Here is a 22,115-nt window from a genome sequence, read left to right as displayed (position 1 = left end):
TCTTGCTGGTATAATTTTTGTAAAACTGTCTCCACCTGACCCAGATAAGAGTATATGTTTAGGGATTACTTAATCCTCCTCAGCATCCTAACCTTTTATTTGATTTTACTTGTGATGTTCAATTTCAAGGAATAATTTCTTTGTTGATCATTTCCTTTGGACCTCCATTTGTTCTTGTTCAGCTTTTCCTTTTCAAATGAACCTACTAATGGAAAGAGAACTGGCCACCACATCTGGATCATCTGGGTCCAAGTCCCACTACTGACTCTGAGGTAGCATTTGAAACTTTCAAACTGTCGTATCACATTCTTATAGAACGCAGTAATCTTTTACTCATATTTGCTTTATAAGTTATGTTCACCTGGTTAAATTTTTGACATTTGGTCAATTTGCACGTCAAATTAATCCTTTGCCGGCCTCTATTCTTTAGTAGAAAGGGCAGTTTCTGATGTGTTTTGAAAATTATCTTTTCTTGTGATGGACATTATCCTGATTTGCAGGACAGGCATTTTAGGGGCACGAGGTAATCTCCCTCACTTTTCTATGTATCATATCTCTGTCTTTGCTAAGTAATATTACGTTATTCAAACTTTTTTTGATATGTCAGTTGTTTGTGGCATTTCAAAAATTTGCTTTCCTGCTTTTTTTTTTCTATTGTGAAATTTTTGTTTGGTCTGGGCCATTTTATTCTCCAGAAAACCTACTGTTTTATTAAGGTTTTTTCCTAGAATGTTGTCTGAGATAGGGATTCTCATGGTTGTGTGTGAGGCTAGATTTGAACTCGCATCTTCTTGACTCCAGGCCCAGCTCTTTATCTACTGTGTCACCTAGTTACTTCACACTTTTGACAGCCCAACCTGTCACTGTCAGTGTAAGTCAGATGGATGACCCCACTATAATGTGCTACATTGTCAGACTTTTCCCATTTTTCAATCTGCGTTATTTATGCATTGCATGGGGGTGTCCTTTTGTTTTTATTCATAGTCATTTTTTTTCCTACTCTTGGTTTTCTCATCAGTTTCTTTCCTGTGAGGATTCCTCCTCCTTCCCCCCTTTTTTGTTGTTCTTTTATTTTATTTAGTTAACTTGTTACTGCTTGACGTTGACAAAGAGGAGCTAGTCTCAGACAGGGACACTTAATTGCCCATCTTACCAGATGTCTGCTTAGTGAGTTTTCTATACACATTACACCGAGATGCTCAAATATAATGAAACATATTGGAGAAATTTTTTTTTGTGGAATATTAAGATTATCAAAACTACTTGTATGCTTGTTTGTGGAGTTTTTACTTAAAAAACTCCCAAGTTTTCTTTCATAGACAGATGACATACTGTACATACTACAAAATGAAACTGGGCAAAATCCTAAATAGTACTTGCTCACACCTTGCTCAGACCCTAGAAACTCATCTCCTTGTTCAAAAAACCTTATTGCTCACTAAATGAAGTCCAGATTTCTTGACAATCAACATTCCAGGACCTCCACAAAGTAGCCCCCAACTAATCTTTTTCAGTCTTATATCCCATTACTTTTCTATAAGAGCCCCACTCCAGCTAATCTAGGTTCTCTCAATGTAACTTGTATTTTACTGTCTCTGTGTCTTCTCTCATAGCATTCTTTCTATCCTGAATGCTATCTTCTTGAAATCCCGTTATCCTTCCTGGGCCTGCTCAAATATTCTAGTTAATTGCATATGTGTCTTATCTAAAGAGGAAGAAAGTCTCTGAGGCCAGGGACCATCTTTTTAGAATAGATGCTCATTACCTATTCATTGAAATGAATGAAATGCGCTTTAAGGAGGGACAATCCTTGCCAAATCCGGTGAATATTTCCTAATCTCAAAAGCCAAACTTGTTATGTCTTCTGAATTTTCAGTTATCATGGTATGTCTGGGTTTGCATTTTATCTGATGTTTGGGGCATGACCTGCTTTCCAAATAATCATCCCTGAAATTCCAGGAAGATATACAAGAAGCACTGTTCTGCGCAAGCTTCTAAGAGAAATATTTAAAACTTCTTCGAGGCATTTACAGGTAATACTTAACTAATGATCTTCATCTACAAAATTACAGAATTTCAGAGATAGCAGGGGACCTGAGTAGCTACAGAGTAAAACCCATATACCTGAATATTCAAGAATCCTCAGTATAAAATAACTGACAAGGAGACAAAGGAAATAAAATCCCTTATTAGAAGGTGACAATTTTAAGGATAAAGCCTTTATGTGAAAGTCTCTAGGAAATTATAAGTGATGAGAGCCACACATAGCAACAATATAATACATAATATGTAATGTACATAATAATAGCTCATATCATTTTCCAGTTTATAGAGAATTTTCTTTACAACTACTTCTATCCTCATTTTACTAAGGAGAAAACTAAGGTTTCCAGAGCCTATGGTGGAGAACTAAATTACTTGCTTAAGGCAAAATGGGAATACATGGAAGGGCCAGAATTCAGGTTTTCTAACTCAAAGCCACATATTCTTGCCTTTAGACCAAGATAAATACTGCCTATTTCTCATGAATGATGAGGATGTTAAAGTTTGTTTTCTGCAAATTCTGGCCTTAGAAGGTAATTCTGACTGCCCCTTGATCTCCAGTTGACTTTTTATTTCATTCATTCTTTCAGCAGAAAACATATTGTCTGTTAAAGAATTTATTCTAATGTAAAACATTAAGTTAACATGATGCAGAATGAACAAGGAAGCAGTCTTCAATAATTAAACAGCGTACATATTTAATGAAATGTCTTGCTTGCATTAGAAGTCCTAGTTAACAGCTGCACACTACTTTGAAGGCAACTTTAAAGTGCCACAATGACAAGAGATTGCAAATCACTGTATTAGGAATTACAGAGTTTTGTCACATTAATATGCAAACAGATTTTTTAAAATGTGGAATTATGCCAAGTTGTTGACAGAAAATGAAAATAACACATTTTTGGTCCACATCAAAGAGGGCAACATATAGCACTACTGACAAATTCTCCAAGAAACAGGCTGATTTGGAGAAAGGGATGATTATATTTTTGTTGACAAGTACTCAGATTTATAAGGCAATGTCAACTCATCTCAATTCAATTCAGCCAAAATTTATGAATGCTATAGAATCTGAGGTGGAAATGAAATTAAAGGAAATCTAGTAAAATCCAAATCTGACTAATGATTCTTTTTACATCTCCAACAAATGGTTTGTTCAGTCTTTGAAGACTTCCAATAAAGGAGAATCTACCCATCCAACTTCTAGGTGGCTCTGACAGTTATAAAGTTTTTCTTTACATCAAGTCTACACCTGATCCTCTGAAACTTCACCTGCTGCTCACGTTCTGTCAAATATATCAAATCTAATCCCCCTTTCACACAATAGCTCTTCAAATTCTTGAAGATAGTTCTTATGGTCCATTTAAGTCTTTTAAACTCAAGGTTTCAGTTTCTTCAACTGATTTTCCTATTGCATAATGTTCACTCCTCTCATCATCAGGGTCACTATCTTCTTGGGACACTAGAATCCTCAGTAATGCTTTTAAAGTTCCTTTTGTTGATATCATTTGTCCCCACATGGAACACCTGACGCACGTGGTAGTCAATAGGTCTGACAGTGCTCAAGAGCCTCTGGTGCATTCCTGGGGAAGACGGCAGATGTCTCTGTTGCTTGTATCAGGTCAAAAAAATAGCATTCTCAGCATCACTAAGTAGGGAGTCACAAATTTCTACTACTCTTCTCTTCTTTCTTTGACCCAACTGGATGACCTCTTAATTAATAGCACCTGTTGGTCCTATTATCCCTCGGCACTAGAGGCTACTTCCTCTAGACATGGTTCAGATCCTCATCCCATAAATGTCATCTCCCATCCATTTTACATCTCCCAACATCCTTCTCCTTTCTAAGGAGAATCACAATCTTCTACTTGTAAACTCTGATATAGGTGGGGCTTTCATTTTGCTTCTTTCATATCTTTTTTTCTTGATTTTCTCCATGAAGTACTTTCTTCTTTCTCCCATGAAATGCTATATCATCACAGATGTCCCAGAGAGTAGAAATGAATTCAAAGTGATATTCATAAAGCATAGTTCAGACCATGTCATGTTCCTTCACAGACTCTAGTAGTTCCCTGTTACTTGTAGGATTCAAACTCAACTCCTTTGGTAGATACTGAAAGCCCTTCTTGATCTGGCTCCAGCTTACTTTCCAAGATTTATTGGAAAACCTCAACAAACTCTACAAATTGAAGGCCAAATGGGCCTTTTTGCTGCTCCTCACTCACAAAATTCCTTTTCCCATGTTCATGGTTTTGCAAGGCCAAATTCCCCTCTTTTTAGTTTGTGCTTCCTCTTAGAATCCCCAAATGCTCCTTCCTACATGAGGCCTTTTCTTGACTTCCCTAAGCTTCAAGTGCTTCTTCCACAAAATTATCTTGTATTTATTTTGTATATTTTTATTTTATATTTTTGTATATTTTATTTTATGTTTTATATTTCTTGTTTTTATGCATATGGTCAGGGGTTCTTTCATTGCTGTTTCTATTTTCCCAGTGCCTGGTGCAGTGCCTGGCATATACTTAATAAATGCTTGTTGCTGACTTTTTAATAATCTATTCACTTTCTTCTTTGGGATAAAGACCAGCTTGTCTGTTGGATGTACCTAGGTGCTATACGGGACTTGCAGAACTCTCTATACTTACTGAAAGTAGGTCTCTTAGTACCTCATTTTTTTGGTAGGTCTCTTGGCTAAGCCCTGTGGTTAATTATTGCATGAAACAGGCTATTTATGAGCTTTGATATATAAAGATTTGAAAGACCACAAATTCCAACCACATTGTTTCATTTTGCCACTTGTCACCCAAGCTTTCCTTTTACTCTCCAGGGTCTATTGGGGAGATGAGGTTTAATTTACTTAGCAGAGAGATGTAAATAAAATAAATACAGAAGGCATAATGTACCTATATCCCTAGCCTGAACTTTGACCAGTGCATTTCTAGCAGTTTTATACTTAGGTTTACCACCTGGTCTATCAAATATACATCAAAAAGAATAGTTATCTTTGCTCATTACTTTAGTCATACATACATCAATATAATTTCCATTAATGTAGTCCGAGTTTGTATCTCCTTCTAGTGTCTGCAGCCTTACTCGAGAATGATCATCTGAAACAAGAATAGAAAAAATCCTATTATGTGTGTTAAGAGTTACAACAAATAAACACATTATACATACATCATTTGTACTCATGTTGTTTTAAAGACAAATACATATTAAGAACCACTCTTTCTAAACTTCTAAAATTAGGAACAGGGATTTAAGAATATTTATATTTATTAGCAAAATCTCATTATTTTCTCTTTGATCATTTATAAACTTAAAAATTTCAGATTTTTGGACAAGTCAACTGACTTTTACAGCACTGTACCTTTAAGGCAAGGTACCATGATAGGTACTTTGAATACAAAGCTAAAAAAAAATAATTCCTAACCTCCTGGGGCTTGGATTCTGAGAAAAGGTGTGTGTGTGTGTATGTGTGTGTGTGTGTGTGTGTGTGTGTGTGTGTGTGTATCTGTGTGAGTGTATAAAATATGTACATGGATAAGTAAGTTTAAGGTAACCTGGAAGGAAGAGTATACTGTACTGTACTTACAAATAGGAGGGGTGAGGCATCAGAGAAGGCTTCATGAAAGAGGAGGTACCTGAGCTGACTCATGAAACAAGTTAAGAGGAAAAGATGGAAGTGTGAAGGTATTAGATTCCAGAGAAGAGAGATATTTCTTGAGTGAAGGCCAAGAGACAGGAGGTGTAATGATGAGTCCTGAGAACAGCTAAGAGCCCAGTTTGGCTAGAACATAGTGTAATGAAGGGGAAGAGGCTGGCCTTTAAAGTTCTCCACCCAGAAAGGTAGGCTAGATAAGACTGTGGAGGGCTTTAAATGCTAGGCTGAAAAGCTTACGTTCTACTCCAGATAATTAAACATTTTGAGCAGGTGAGTCAGACCTGTCTTAAGATTATTATGCTGATAGCTGTGTGGAGGATGGGTTGGAAAAGTGAGGGACTACTGAAATAGTTTAGGCAAGAGGTGATAGGGCTTGAACTAGGCAGTATGGTTGGAAAGTAGGGGACAGAAGAAAAAAATGCTACAAAGGTAGAACTGATAATACTTGGGAATTGGGTAAGGGTTGGATATAGTTAGGGGTAGGGTAAGGAAGAAGGAAGAGCAAGATTTAGCTCTAGGTTTGTGAACCTAGTCGGCTGGAGGGACAGCAGTGCCCTCAGTAAGAAACAAGAAAGATTGGAGAAGGGAAATATTTAGGATGAAATAAAATGACTTGTTCTTCAGCAGGCACTCTGGATTTTACCATACCCCAAAAGCCTCTTCCTCTGGAAGTTTACTCCAGCTCCAGAATTCATCACATAAACTGGAAGTACTCTCCTACCCTTTGGCCCTTCCCTATGATTGCATTTAAGAAAGGAGTCCAGGCCAGCCATATCTAATTCCTGTACTCAGGCTTTTTTTACTACGTCACCTCAACCTCCTCTCCTCACCCCTCTTATTGATTTCTTTTATGTAATCCTTCCCCTTTTAGAATATAACCTTTTTGAGGGCAGGGACGGTCTTTCTTTCTACTTGTATTTGTATTTCTATTGCTTAGGGCACATAGTAAGCACTTAATAAATGCTTGTTGACTGATTTTTGGACATGTTGAGATTGAGATATTGATGAGATTGTCAAATAGAAGCATCCCAGAGACAGTGAGAGACTAATGGTTTAAGAACAAAGCAGGATTAAATGCAAGGGTTTTTTAAAGGCTAAGGGAGACATAGATTTATTTCTAGAAAATAAGAAAGGTGTCAGTAAGCGAGGACAGGCTAAAGTTGTGAGGCAGGAAAGCGAGAGAACAAGGCAATGCCTCCATAGAAGAAATGAGAACAAAAGCCTAAGTAGAAGGACCACCTCTGCTTAAGAGATCAGAACAAAGGAGGGGAGAATACGAGATGATGTTGAAAAGGTTTTGGGATATGGAATAGAGGACAAAAGGAGGTTCATGGTAGAAGGTCTTGATTTTCTCAGCAAACTAAGAGGGTAAGGTTCTCTGTTGGGGAATAGTATATCAGGAAAAAACTTGCCATGAAGAAATAAAGGACAGTAAAGATTAAATAGCATAAATCTGTAACAGACCTCTTAGTATAATTTTGTGATTTCTTGCAATGTCATTCAATTAGAAGTGGAGAATGCAGATTTAAGGGGTAACTTAGGTTTAGGCTTCAGCAAAGTATAAGCAATGATAGGACAATAGCACAAAGAAGTAAGGGATAAAAATATAGAGGATAGCACTTAGTTGAACTAGTTAAGGATAAGGTCAAGAAAGGGAAGAAAATGGAGAACAAGGGTGATGGGAGTGAAAGAACAAGGGAAAGTAGATAGGATTTAAGGTTGTCTTGAGGATGAAGAATAAGTTAAGAGGGCTGGAGCAGAGAAAGAAATGGAAAACTTAGGAAACTGTGGTCATAGTGAGGAGCTCTAAGTTGAGGAACATAGAGGGAGAGAGACTATGGGTAATGATGAGATCCAGGGCACAACCATCCCCATAGGTGGCTAAAGTAGAGTAAGAATCTAGGCCAGGGAAGCTGAAGATATTGATAAACTGGATACCATTTTGTTTGAGTGGAAATAAGTATGTATACTGAAGTCTTTGGGTATGAGAGGGGGGAAGGTAGAAGAGAAGTTCATGAGACAGGTATTGAACTCCTGGAGGAAGGAGGGGGAATGATTTGGAGGCCATTAGGTTACTGCAACAAAGATCTGGATAAAAAACAGATGGTGTGATGATAGATTTAATCTTGAAGGAGAAGTTGCTCAGTGTCAAGGGCAGAGAGAAGTATCAGCAGTAGCAATGGGGAACAAGGTGTTTGTCTACTACTCCCATCTCAGTGTGGCAAGAGGTAGTGAGAAGATGCACCTAGTACTGGAGATGGGCAACTGTGGCCATAGTGTTTTCCAGAGAAAGCCAGGTATATATGAATGGAAATAAGAGGGAAATAGTATGAGAAGAAATCTGTGATGAGAAAAAAATTACTAACAAAGGAATGAAGGTTTCAGAAGGACAAAAAGGCAATAGGAAAAGGTGGACAGGGATGAGCAAGGGGAGAAGTAGGATCAAGGAAAAGGAATCTCCACCTCCTAGAATACAATGACTTACAAGAGGTTGTTTTTTGGATATGGGATTTTAGGAACATCTGTCAAACATACCTAGATATATACCTGAGATAATTGAGCCTTGTCTTTAACAAACTATAGTGATGATTGACGGTTATAAATAATGCATTAGCCTCTCAAATGCTTTCAACCTGAGTTGTATATACTATGTGAATTTCAATGACAACTTTGGTATCTCCCTTACAAATGTTTCAAAGCACTTTGATTCTGTTCTTGCACTATCACTTTCAAAACAAAATATGATTGGTTATAGATTGCATACTCATCAAATTTGTAGATGACCCAAAGCTGGGAAGGATAGCTAATATAGTTAATGAGAGAATCAGTATTCAAAAAGATCTCAACAGATTGGAGAATTAGGCTGAATCTAATAAGATGAAGCACAAGAGAAGTAAACGTAAAGTCTTACACATGGATTCAAAAAAATGAACTTTGCAAGTAGAGGACGAAAGTGGCATGGTTAGACAGCGTGATAACTTTAAAGAGAGGTCTAATGGACTATACATTCAATGACTCAGCATTTGATAAGGTAGCAAAAAAGAAAAGAAAACAAAAGAAAACAAAAATAACTAACAAGACCCGATGCTGCATTACAAAAGACATAGGAATAAGGTCATTGTCTTGCTGTACTGCATTGGTCAGACCACATCTAGAGTATTATGTTCAGTTCAGTTTAAAAATTTGGAAAAGATCCAGAGGTGGACAAATGGATAAAAAACCTCAAGTCCTTGCCATAAGAGGATCTGCTGAAGGAACTAGGGATTTTTTAGCACATGGAAGAGAAGACTCAGGGACAAGTATCTGACAGGTTACTAAATAAAAGAGAGATTAGACTTGTTCTGGTTGGAAAGGGGTGTTGTTGTTCAGTCGTTTTCATTCATGTCTGACTCTTTGCGATCCCTTTTGTGGTTTTCCTGGCAAAGATACTGGAGTGGTTTGCCATTTCCTTCTCCAGCTCATTTTACAGATGTGGAAATTGAAGCAAATAGAGTTAATTGACTTCTCCAGGGTCACACAGCCAGTAAAGGTCTGAGGCTAAATTTCAACTAAGGAAGATGAGTCTTCTGACTCCTGCCCCAGGGCTTTATCCACTGCATCATCTACCTGCCCTTGGAATGGAATAAGTATTTATTAAATGTCTACTCTGTGCTAGGCACTGTGTAAATTCTTTATATTATTTTACTTAATCTTCAAAATAACCCTGTAAGGTAAGAGGTATTATTATCCCCATTTTGCAATTGAGGAAAGTAAGGCAGACAGAGTGTAAATAACTTTCAGGGTTATACAGTTCCCCAGGTATGAATTCAAGTCCTCTTGACTCCAGGCCCAGTGGTTTCTATCCACTAAGTCACTCAGCATCCTCTGTTTGGCTTTAAAAGACAAAACCCAAGAAAAATGGCTAAAAATTGGGACAGTAATTCACTGTTGATGGTATTATGAACTGATCCAACCATTTTGGAGAGCAACATGGAATATGCCCAGAGTTATTTAACAACCTAAACCTTCTGAGCCAACAAAACCACTTCTAAGTCTATTTTCAAAGATGATTGGGGAAAAAAAGAAAAGAACCAGTATGTTCTAAAATATTTACAGCAGCTCTCTTTGTGGGGGCAAAGAGCTGGAGATTGTGGGAATGCCTGTCAGTAGGGGAATGACTCAACAAATTGTGCTATATGATCCTGATGAAATACTATTGTGCTATAAGAAATGATGAGCTCATTGATTGTAGAAAAAACATGGATAGTGGGAGCCAAGATGGTGGAGTAAGAAATAAGTCACTCTCATCCTCCCTTATTGAACTCTGAGAACCCAGAAAATATTGCCCCAGGAAAAACTCTGGAACAGCTGAGCCAGCAGAAAGACAGGGTACAGCAGTCTCGTAGCCCAAGAAGCTTAGGGGATTAATGGGAAAGGCCTCTCTAGCTCTGGGGAAGGGGGAACAGTACAGGAAGGGAGGAGTCCTAGCAAGCAGGCAGCAAGTCCCACCTCAGCAAACCAGGGGAGATCCTGAGCCCCAGGGTGGTGGAGCAGGCAAGCGCTAACAACAAGACCAATGCCCCTTCCTCCAAGTGTCTCAGCCCAGACAGGGGAACCAGTAGACACCAGCTCAGGAAACCACCACATGCACAGGCATTCTCCAGCAGCCAAATCTCCTCGTGCTTCAGCACAACTCCAGGAAGCACAATTACCAGAGGCATAGCTCCAGCCTGGCAGACATCCTCTATCAGCTAAACATACAAGCACTTTAAAGAAACCTCGGTAAGCAGGTGTCTTCCAGGGGTCAAACTCCCTACCCCAATACCAAGAGTTAAAGTGTTTCTGACCCCACCTCAGTACCAGGTAAGCTGCCAGACTCCTACAGCTTCCAGCAGCCAGCACCTGAGGCCCCACCACACAAAGCTAGTAACCAGGTTCTGGGCTCCCAGCACAAGAAGCTTGGGTTAGTGCCCCCTGTGCTCCAGCAGGAGAGCTCAATTTTAAAAGCTTCAATTTGAAATAAGCAGAAAGCAGAAATGGACAATGACCATAGATTGTTAGGGGATAGGGAAGATCAAGGCTCCAGTTCAGAAGAGGACAACATTGTCAATATACCCACATCCAAAACCTCAAAGGGGAATATGAACTGGTCTCAAGCCCAAAAAGCCTTCTTGGAAGAGCTCAAGAAGGATTTTAAAAGTCAAATAAGAGAGTTAGAAGAAAAACTGGGAAAAGAAATGAGAGGTATGAAAGAGAGAGTCAGTAGCTTGGAAAAGGAAGGACAAAAATTGACTACAGAACACAAGTCCTTAAAAATACAATTGGCCAAACTGGGGGGAAAAAAAGTACACTGAAGAAAACAACTCCTTAAAAAGTAGAATTGGCCAAATGGAAAAGGAGGCACAAAAACTCACTCAAGAGAAGAATTCCTTAAAAAGTAAAATGGGCCAAATGGAAAAGACAGTACAAAATCTAATAGAAGGAAACAATTCATTAAAAATAAGAATTGGGCAAATGGAACCTAATGACTCTATGAGATATCAAGAATCAGTCGAACAGAAACAAAAGAAGAAAAAAATAGAAGAAAATGTAGAATACCTCATTGGTAAAACAACTGACCTGGAAAATAGAACCAGGAAAGACAATTAAAAAAAAATTACTGGTGTGTTACCTGAAAACCATCATGAAAAAAAAGAACCTGGACATCTTCTTTCAGGAAATCATCAAGGAAAACTGCCCTGAGGTCCTAGAACCAGAAGGTAAAACAGCCATAGAAAGAATCCATTGATCACCTCCTGAAAGAGATCCCAAATTGAAAATGCCCAGGAATATTGTAGCTAAATTCCAAAATTACCAGGTCAAAGAGAAAACACTGTGAGCAGTCAGAAAGAAACAGTTTAAATACCATGGAAACACAGTCAGCATTACTCAGGACCTTGCAAGCTTCTACATTAAAAGATCAGAAGGTGATATTCCATAAGGCAAAAGAGCTTGGATTGCAACTAAGGATCAACTACCCAGTGAAAATGAGCATAATCTTTTAGGAGGAGATAGACATTCAATGGAATAGTGGACTTCCAAACCTTCCTGATGAAAAGACCAGAGCTCAACAGAAAATGTGATCTTCAAACACTCAAGAGAAGCATAAAAAGGTAAACAGGAAAGAAAAAACATAAACAAAAACGTGTTTTTAATAAGGGCAAACTTTATATCCCTACAAGGGAAGATGACACTTGTAACTCTTAAGATATGTATCATTATTGTTACATTTAAAGGGGGTATACATAGACAGAGGGCATGGGTATAAATTGACTTTGATGTGATAATAACAAATCTGATTAAGTGGTGAAAAGCGATCTTTCTGGGAGAAAAGAAAAGGAGGAGGCACACAAGGGTAAATTGCATCACAAGAAAAGGCACAAAAATCTATTACCACAGAGAGAAGGAAGGGAGGGAGATAAGCATTGTTTGAACTGTACTCTCATCATATTCGGCTCAAAGAGAGAACAATATAATCAGGTATAGAAATCTAACTTACCCTATAGGAAGTAGGAGGGGAAAGGGAAAGAAAAGGGAGGGGGCTGATGGAAGGAAGGGCAGAATGAGGAGGTAGTTATCAAAGCAAAACTCTAATTAGGAGGGAAAGAGAGAAAGGAGAGAGAAAAGCATAAGCAGGAGGGAAGATAGGATGGAGAGAAAGACACAGATAGTTATCATAACTGTGAATATGAATTTGATGAATTCTCCATTAAAACAGAAGTGGCTAGCACAGTGGATTAAGAACCATAAGCCTACAATATGTTGTTTACAAGAAACACATTTAAAGCAGAGGGACACATACAGAGTAAAGGTAAAAGGCTGAAGTAGAATATATTATACTTCAGCTGAAATAAAAAAAATAAGTAGGGATAGAAATCCTGATCCCAGATAAAGCAAAAATAGATCTAATTAAAAGAGATCAGGAAGGAAACTACATCCTGCTAAAAGGCACCATAGAAAATGAAGTAATATCATTACTAAACATATATGCACCAAGTGGTATAGCATCCAAATTCTTAGAGGAGAAGTTAAGAGAGATACAGGAAGAAATAGACAGCAAAACTGTACTAGTGAGGGACCTCAATCTCCCCCTCTCAGAACTAGATAGCTCTAAACACAAAATAAACAAGAAATAAGGAGATGAAAGGAATTTTAGAAAAGTTAGATATGGTTGACCTCTGGAGAAAATTGAATAGGGATAGAAAGGAATACACCATTTCTTGGTGACATATGGCACCTACACAAAAACTGACCATGAATTAGGTCCTAAAAACCTCACAATCCAATGCAGGAAGGCAAAAATATTAAATGCATCCTTTTCAGATCATGATGCAATAAAAATTACATGTAATAAAGGGCCATGGAAAAATAGACTAAAAATTAATTGGAAACTAAATAATCTAATCCAAAAGAATGAGTGAGTTAAACAACACATCATATAAACAATCAATAACTTCATCCAAGAGAATGATAAAAATGAGACAACATGCCAAAGCTTATGGGATGCAGCAAAAGTGGTCTTAGGGGAAGTTTTATATCTCTAAATACTTACATGAATAAAACAGAGAAAGAAGAAATCAATGAACTGGGAATGCAATTAAAAAAGCTTAAAAAAGAACAAATTTAAAACTCCCAATTACATATGAAATTAGAAATTCTGAAAACCAAAGGAGAGATTAATAAAATTGAAACTGAGAAAATTATTGAACTAATAAATAAAACTAAGAGCTGGTTTTATTAAAAAAACAACAAAAAAGATAAACCTTTGGTTAATTTGATTTAAAAATAAGAAGAAAGTCAAATTACCAGCATCAAAAATGAAAAGGGTGAATTCACCACCAATGAAAAGGAAATCAAAACAATAATTAGCAGCTTTTTTGCCCAACTCTATGCCAACAAATTTGATAATCTTAGTGAAATGTATGAATATTTACAAATAGCCCAAATTAACAGAAGAGGAAATAAAATACTGAACTCCATTTCAGAAAAAGAAATTGAATAAGCCATCAATGAACTCCCTAAGAAAATATCTCCAGGGCCAGATGGATTTACAAGTGAATTCTATCAAACATTTAAAGAACAATTAGTTCAAATACTACGTATTTAGGGAAATAGGCAAAAAAGGAGTCCTATCAAATTCTTTCTATGATACAAATATTGTGATGACACCTAAATCAGGAAGAGCCAAAACACAGAAAGAAACTTATAGACCAATTTTCCTCATGAATATATATGCAAAATTTTTAAATAAAAGACTCCTTGTGACGTGGTGCCCCAGATGCTGGCAGAGAGGAAGCCAGTCATGCAAGATGCCCAGGGTTCACCAGTGCCTAGGCAAAAAAATCAGATGATCATTTTAACAAAGTTAAAGCAATCTAAATAATGATGATCGGACCACTGGTACAATTTCAAAAGGATTTTTAAAGCTCATTTATTTCTGTAACTTTATCAAGAAAATCCCAAATGGAGTCACAAAGAGTTGGATAAAACTGAAAAAATGACTGAACAACAGGAATATGCATCCTAGGAGCTCTACTCATCTTTACTGCCCATGAATTAAGGGATCAACACCAGAGAAAACAAATTTAAAAGGGCTTTAACATAAAAAAAGGACATTTCCCCCACTTCTCTATCCTGATATCAGAACCATCCAAAACTGATGACTTAAAATGAATTATGGTAATATGTAAAGCTTGGCAGTTAGATTAACAAGACAATTTTCATGATTCCAAAATAGAAGGACATCACCGCTCATCTCCACAGAGACTCTGACCAGAGCCAATCTTTCCCTAAAGAGGGAAATGGAACAGAGTACTGTGGATAGGAGCAGGCTGCAGCATGTAACCAAGGAGTTCTTAAAACAACAAGACTAAACGACACCATTAAGGAGTTGTACACCAAGAAGAGAAGACAGGTTGGACTCATGCCTTTTTACATCTCCATGCTGTCTGTGGTCCAACCATATCAGTTTATTTGCTGGTTCTTACACAAGATAATCCATCTCCCACTTCCGTGGCTTTGCACTGCCTTTCTCCCATGCCCCGAATGCTATCCCTCCTCAACTACATCACTTGGAATTTTTAGTTTCCTTCATAACTCAGTTCAAGAGCCACCTCTGCCAGAGACCTTTCCTTGGTCAAACTTAGCAGTGCCTTTTCCCTCAAGCTTATCTTATATCTGTTTTTGCATGTATTGTATATATACCAATACAGAACATGTGTGCTAGAGCCATCTCATACCTTCTCAAGAAAAGTGATTGTTAAATATTTGGTGTGAGCTTTTACATCTCAGAAATCAGGAAATCTACAAACCAGGGCTTGATTTATTGCTTTGTTGCTTATCTAGACTGGGAAGGGGGAAAGGTCAGCAAACTACTGCCTACAGGCCACCCAGCCAGCTTTTGCACTACCCTAGAGCTAACAATGCTTTTTACAGTTTTTATTTTAAAATATAAAAATCACCAGGATTTGGCCCTGGGTTATTATTTGCTGCCCTCCTAGTTTGAACTTAAGAAAGTGATGAAGAAAATGCTAATAATGCTGATTAAACTTAAAAGTATGTCCTACTTTCTTCCCCCCCGAGCTGGTTGGTAAACTTTTAACTACACATTCTTGCCTATATATGACCATGGTGTAGGCCCCCATTAAAATGTATGTGGATCTTCATCTGAAAATAAAATAAAATAAAATGTAATTTTTTTGAAAAAAATTAAATAAAACATTAGCAAAGAGAATACAGCAACTTATCTTGAGGATAATACACTTTGACCACGTAGGATTTATATGAGGAATGCAGGGCTGGTTCAATATTAGGAAAACTATCAGCATAATTGAACAATAAAACTAACAGAAATCATATGATTATCTCAGTAGACGCAGAAAAAGCATTTGACAAAATACAACACCTATTCCTATTAAAAACACTAGGAGCATCGGAATAAATGGAGTCTTCCTTAAAATGATAGGTAGCATCTATCTAAAACTATCAGCAAGCATTATATGTAATGGAGATAAGCTAGAAGTATTTCCAATAAGATCAGAGGTGAAACAAGGATGTCCATTATCATCGCTGTTATTCAATATTATACTAGAAATATTAGCTTTAGCAATAAGAGAAGAAAAAGAATTAAGCGAATGAGAACAGGAAAAGAAGAAGCAAAGCTATCACTCTTTGCAGATGATATGATGGTATATTTAGAGAATCAAGTAAAAAATTACTTGAAATAATAAACAACTTTAGCAAAGTTGCAGGATACAAAATAAACCCACATAAATCATTGGCATTTCTGTATATTACTAACAAAGTCCTCCAACAAGAGATAGAAGGAGAAATTCCATTTAAAGTTACTGTGGACATTATAAAATATTTGGGAGTCTACCTGCCAAAACAAACCCAGGAACTATATGAACACAATTACAAAACACTTTTCACACAAATAAAATCAGATCTAAATAAGTGGAAAAATATCAGTTGCTCACAGGTAGGCTGATTGAATATAATAAAAATGACAGTTCTACCTAAATTAAATTACTTATTCAGTGCCATACCAATCAGACTACCAAAAATTATTTTATAGAGCTAGAAAAAAACAATAACAAAATTCATCTAGATGAACAAAAGGTCTAGAATATCCAGGGAATTGATGAAATGCAAGGGAAGGTGGCTTGGCTGTGCCAGATCTTAAATTGTATTATAAAGCAACAATCATCAAAACTACTTGGTACTGGCTAAGAAATAGAGTGGTGGATCAGTGGAACAGGTTAGGTACACAAGACACAACAGTCAATGACTACAGCAATCTACTATTTGATAAATTCAAGACTCCAGCTTCTGGGATAAGAGCTCACTATTTAACCAAAACTGCTAGGAAAACAGTATGGCAGAAACTAGGCATAGAACATCATCTTACACCTATACCTAGATAAAGTCAAAATTGGTACATGATTTAGATATAAAGGCTGATACTATGGGCAAAGTAAGAGAGCAAGGAATAGTTTAACTGTCAGATCTATGGAGAAAGTAAAAATTTATGAGCAAACAAGAGATAGAGAATATTATGAAATGAAAAATGGATGTTTTTGATTACATTACATAGAAAAATTTTTGCACAAACAAAGCCAATGGTACCAAGATTAGGAGGGAATCAGAAAACTGGGAAACACTATTCACAGACAGAGTCTCTGATAAAGGCCTCATTTCTAAAATATGTAGAGAATTGAGTTGAATTTGTAAGAATACAAGTCATTCCCCAACTGATAAATGCTCAAAGGATATGAACGGGCAGTTTTCAGACACATATTTGTATCTAATGGTAGCCATCTCTGGGGGGGGGGAAGGGAAGAAAAAAGAAAAAAACTTAGATGACAACTTTATTATATATTTAAAAGGAATAGCAAGCTGTATATAATAGATTGCAGTTTCATGTGTGATCATTTTTTTAAAAAAAATTCCACTGTTATATTAATACTTGTGTTATTTCAAGGGCAGCTAGGTGGCACAGAGGATAGAGCACTGGCCCTGAAGTCAGAAGTACCTTAGTTCAAGTCCAGCCTCAGACCAAACACTTGACACTTACTAGCTGTGTGACCCTGAGCAAGTCACTTAACCTTAATTGCCTAAAAAAAACCTTGTGTAATTTCATAAATCAAAAATAAAACAAATTTAAAAAATTTTAATAGTTAAAAATTGCAAAGTGACAAATTTAGGTTTGACTTCAGGAAAAACAACTTTCTGATCATTAAAGCATTTCATGAGTGAAATGGACTGTGTCTGGAGGTAGCAGGTTTTCCTCCACTGAAAGTCTTCAAGCAGAAACTGTACTATGACTTTTCAGATAAATTATAGTAGGGATTGCTTTTGGGTCTAGATAAGACTGCTGAAACATCTTCCAACTCTATGATTCTTTTACTGATTCTATGGCACTGCAAAAGCAATGGTATTATTTTTCACAAAAATATAGGTATTCTAAATGATTCAGTACTCATCTTACTTTTTTAAAAAATGTACTGCTGCTGTGAATTGAATAACACTTTGGCATATTTTTTGGGCAAGAGTATATTCTAAAATCGACCTTATGTTCTTGAGAGGGTTTCATAGCTTTATATATTTTTTTTATAAATTATTTATTTAGTATTTTATTTTTACCCAGTTACATGTAAAAACAATTTTTAACATTCATTTTAAAAATTTTGAGTTCCAGATTATCTCCCTTTCTCCCTCCACTTTCCACCTCATTGAGAAGGCAAGCAATTCAATATAGGTTATACATATGTAGTCATGCAAAACATTTCCATATTGGTCATGTTGTAAAAGACAACATGGACTAAAAAAAAACCCACAAGAAATATAAAGCAAAAAAAGTATTCTTCAGTTTGTATTCAGACACCATCAGTCCTTTCCCTGGAAATGGATATCATTTCTCATCATACGTCGTTCAGAGTTGTCCTGGATCACTGTATTGCTCAGAAGAATTAAGTCATTCATGGGTGATCATCTTACAATATTGCTGTTACTTTGTACACAGTACATTTCACTTTGCATCAGCTCATGTGTTTCCAGGTTTTTCTCAGAGCATCTTGTTCCTCATTTCACATAGCACAAGAGTATTCCATTGTAATCACAATTTACAATTTATTCAGCCATTCCCCAATTCATAGACATCCCCTCATTTTCTAATTCTTTGCCCCCAGAAAGGAGCTGCTATAAATATTTTTGTACATATAGATCCTTTCTCCTTTTGGTTTATATCTCTTTTAGGATACAGACCTAGTAGTGGTATTGCTAGGTCAAAGGGTGTCTATATATATGTGTATGTATATACACATATATGCATGGTTTTATAACCTTCTGGGCATAGTTCCAAATTGCTCTTGCAGAATGGCTGAATCAGTTTACACTACCACCAGCATTAATCTCTCATTGTGGCCACAACCCCTCCAACATTTGTCATTTTCCTTTTCTGTCCTATTAGTCAATCTAATAGGTATAAGGTAGTACCTTAGAATTGTTTTAATTTGCATTTCTCCAATCAATAGTGAGAGCATTTTTTCACAGGCTATAGACAGCTTTGATAACTTCATCTGAAAACTTCCTATCTTTTGATCATTTGTCAATTGGGGAATGGCTCTTATTTTTATAAATTTTTATAAATTTGACTCAGTTCTCATATGTTTGAGAAATGAGGACTTTATCAGAGAAATGTATTTCTAATTTTTTTTTCAGTTATGACTGCTAACTGTATTTCCCTCCATCATATTTCCCCCTCTGTTTATTCTATTCTGTCTCTCCTTTTACTCTATCCCTCTTCAAAAGTGTTTTGCTTCTGACTGCCACTTCCCTCAATCTGCCCTCCCTTTTTTCCCCTTTCTCTTATTCCCTTCCCCTCCTACTTTCCTGTAGGTTAAGATAGACTTCTATATTCAGTTGAATGTGTATGTTATTCCCTCTTTGAGCCAATTCTAATGAGAGCAAGGTTCACTCATTCCCTCTCACCTTCTCCGTCTTCCCCTCCACTGCAAAAGCTTTTTCTTGACTTTTTTATGAGATAATTTGCCCCTTTTTACCTTTCCTTTTCTCCCAGTGCATTACTCTTTCTCACCCTTTTATTTTTTTAGATATCATCTCTTCATATTCAACTCACATCTGTGCCCTCTGTCTATATATACTTCTTCTAACTGCCATAATAATGAAAAAGTTCTCATGAGTTACAAGTATCATCTTCCCATGCAGGAATGTAAACAGTTTAACTTTATTAAGTCTCTTACGATTTCCCTTTCCTGTTTACCTTGTATGCTTTTCTTGAATCTTGTATTTGAAAATCAAATTTTCTATTCAGCTTTGGTCTTTTCATCAAGAATGCTCTAAAGTCCACTGTCTAATTAAATATCCATCTTCCCCTGAAAGATTATACTCAGTTTTGCTGCGTAAGTGATTCTTGGTTGTTATCCTACCTCCTTTGCCCTCTGAAATGTCATCTTCCATCTAAGCCCTCTGATCCTTTAATGTAGAAGCTGCTAAGTCCTGTGTTATCCTGCCTGTTGTTCCATGACACTTGAATTGTTTCTTTCTGGCTGCTTGAAATATATTCTCCTTGACCTGGGAGCTCTGGAATTTGGCTAGAATATTCCTGAGAGTTTTCATTTTGGGGTCTGTTTCAGGAGGTGCATCAGTAGATGCTTTCAATTTCTATTTTACCTTCCGGTGCTAGAATATTGGGGCAATTTTCCTCGATAATTTCTTGAAAGACTATGTCTAGGCTCTTTTTTTGATCATGGCTCTCGTGTCCAATAATTTTAAAATTATCTCTCCCAGATCTATTTTCCAGGTCAGTTGTATTTCCAATGAGATATTTCACACTGTCTTCTTTTTTTAAAAAATTCTTTTGGATTTATTTTATTGTTTCTTGATTTCTCATAAAGTCATTACCTTCCATTTGCTCAATTCCAATTTTTAAGGAATTATTTTCTTCAGTGAGCATTTGTACCTTTTTCATTTGGCCAATTCTACTTTTTAAGGAGTTTTTTTTTCAGTGAATTTTTGTGCCTCTTTTTCCATTTGGCCAAATCTGTTTCTTTTTTTTTAATTTTTAAGCACTTGGGGTTAAGTGACTTGCCCAGGGTCACACAGCTAGTAACTGTGAAGTGTCTGGTCTGAGGCTGGATTTGAACTCAGATCCTCCTGACTTCAGGGCCGGTGCTCTATCCACTGTGCCACCTAGCTGCCCCTCTGTTCTTTTTTTATTTTAATGTATTTTAATAGCAAACTTACAGGAATAGCACAGAACACAGACAACACTAAAGACATGTACTTGCACGTAGGACAACTCAGTTAGAAAAGCAAAGTGAATGGATGGAATCTACTGTATGATAAAAGTGCTACAAACACCATTTAGTTGCCATCAATAAGAAATTTACTTTTTAAAAAAATCCAAATGCTGGCATTGTTCAGAAAAATTTAACAGATTTACTTTGACCTCATTAATGCTTTATGTCCTCACATTTATATTCAAAATTCACACACAAATGGAAAATGGAAAAAAACTTGCCAATACCTGATTCTGTCCCCTATTTTTCCATTCACAATCATATACTTGGGTACCATTGACCCCATGGGAAAAAAATAGCTAAAGTTCAGAGCTATCAATAACAGGAAGAAGAGATTTTTTTTCTGTTTGGAGAAAGAAGAACGTTTCCCATAATAGTGGAGTTTAAGCATATTCTCCACGTATGCGGCATGCTAGCTGGATATCTTTTGGCCTGTGATACATTTGGCATGGATAGCATATAGGTTGGTGTCCTCAAACAGGCCAACCAGATAGGCTTCACTTGCCTCCTGCAAAGCACTAATTGCTGCACCCTGGAAGCACAGATCTATTTTGAAGTCCTGAACAATTCCACGCACCAGACGCTGGAAAAGAAGTTTATGAATCAGAAGTTTCGTGGACTTCTGATAATGTCTGATTTCACTGAGAGCCACAGTACCCAGCCTGTAGCGAATGAGGTTTCTTGACCCCTCCAGTAGAAGGCGCACTCTTGCAAGCTGCTTTTTTAGTGAGCTGCTTCCAGAGGGCTTTACCACTGGTGGATTTACGGGCAGTTTGCTTGGTATGAGCCATGTTCCTGAAAACTTCTCCTTATACACCACCCCCCTTCTCTTTCGGCTGGGAGAGTGAGAGGCAGCCCTAGTGCTGGAGACCTATGGCTGGGGTGGTGGCTGCGAACACCCAATTCTGCTTTTCAAGGGGTTATTTACCTTAGTATTTTTTATGTCTCCTTTACCAAGCTGTTGACTCATTTTCATGACTATCTTGCATCACTCTCATTTTTCTTTCCAATTTCTCCTCTACCTTTCTTACCTGATTTTCAAAATCCTTTATGAGCTGTTCCATGGTCTGAGACCAATTCATATTTTTCTTGGAGGCTTTGGATGTAGGAGTTTTAACTTGGTTATCTTCTTCCGAGTGTGTGTTTTGATCTTCCTTGCCATTATACTATTTTTTATAATCAGAATGTTTTCCTGTTGTTTGTTCCTTTTCCCAATCTATTACTTGACTTTTAACACTTTGTTAAAGTAGGGCTCTGCTTCCAGGGGATGGTTCCAGGAGGATGCACCGTCCCAAGGTTTTGTACATCTATTTTCAGAGATACTTCTAGGGACCTGTAAGTTTTTAGTTCTTCCAAGGAGTTATGACCTAAGGAGAGGTATGTTTACTACTCTCCTGGCCTGTGCTCTGGTCTGTGAGTGGCCACAAGCACTCTTTTCTTCAGGGAAGTGTGATGACGGTCCCTGCTCCATTGCAGCCACAAGCTGTGGTGAGTTAATGCTCCTCCTCACCCTGGACTGCCACCCAGGGACTCGGAGCTGAGTATGGACAAAGCAATAAAGTCTTGCCTCA

At 37.1% G+C, this 22,115-nt stretch overlaps 1 protein-coding gene and 1 pseudogene across 7 annotated transcripts in view; both read right to left on the bottom strand.

Annotated features, from left to right (window-relative positions):
- The window catches only part of PTPRM (protein tyrosine phosphatase receptor type M), a 922,867-nt gene that overhangs the window by 119,819 nt on the left and 780,933 nt on the right, over positions 1-22,115 (bottom strand). For all 7 annotated transcript variants that reach the window (XM_078153517.1, XM_078153511.1, XM_078153512.1 and 4 more), the window contains one exon: positions 5,071-5,147. In XM_078153517.1, the coding sequence (XP_078009643.1) occupies positions 5,071-5,147 (77 nt within the window). The remainder of the gene's footprint in view (positions 1-5,070; positions 5,148-22,115) is intronic.
- Positions 20,928-21,518, bottom strand: LOC110207765 (histone H3.3A-like; annotated as a pseudogene).

The sequence above is a fragment of the Phascolarctos cinereus genome, unplaced genomic scaffold (genome assembly GCF_003287225.1).
Source record: "Phascolarctos cinereus isolate Bilbo 61053 unplaced genomic scaffold, phaCin_HiC Scaffold_4;HRSCAF=312, whole genome shotgun sequence".
Taxonomy (NCBI): Eukaryota; Metazoa; Chordata; class Mammalia; order Diprotodontia; family Phascolarctidae; genus Phascolarctos; species Phascolarctos cinereus.
Note: the sequence above shows the minus strand (reverse complement) of the source record. Positions and strands in the feature narration are given on the sequence as shown.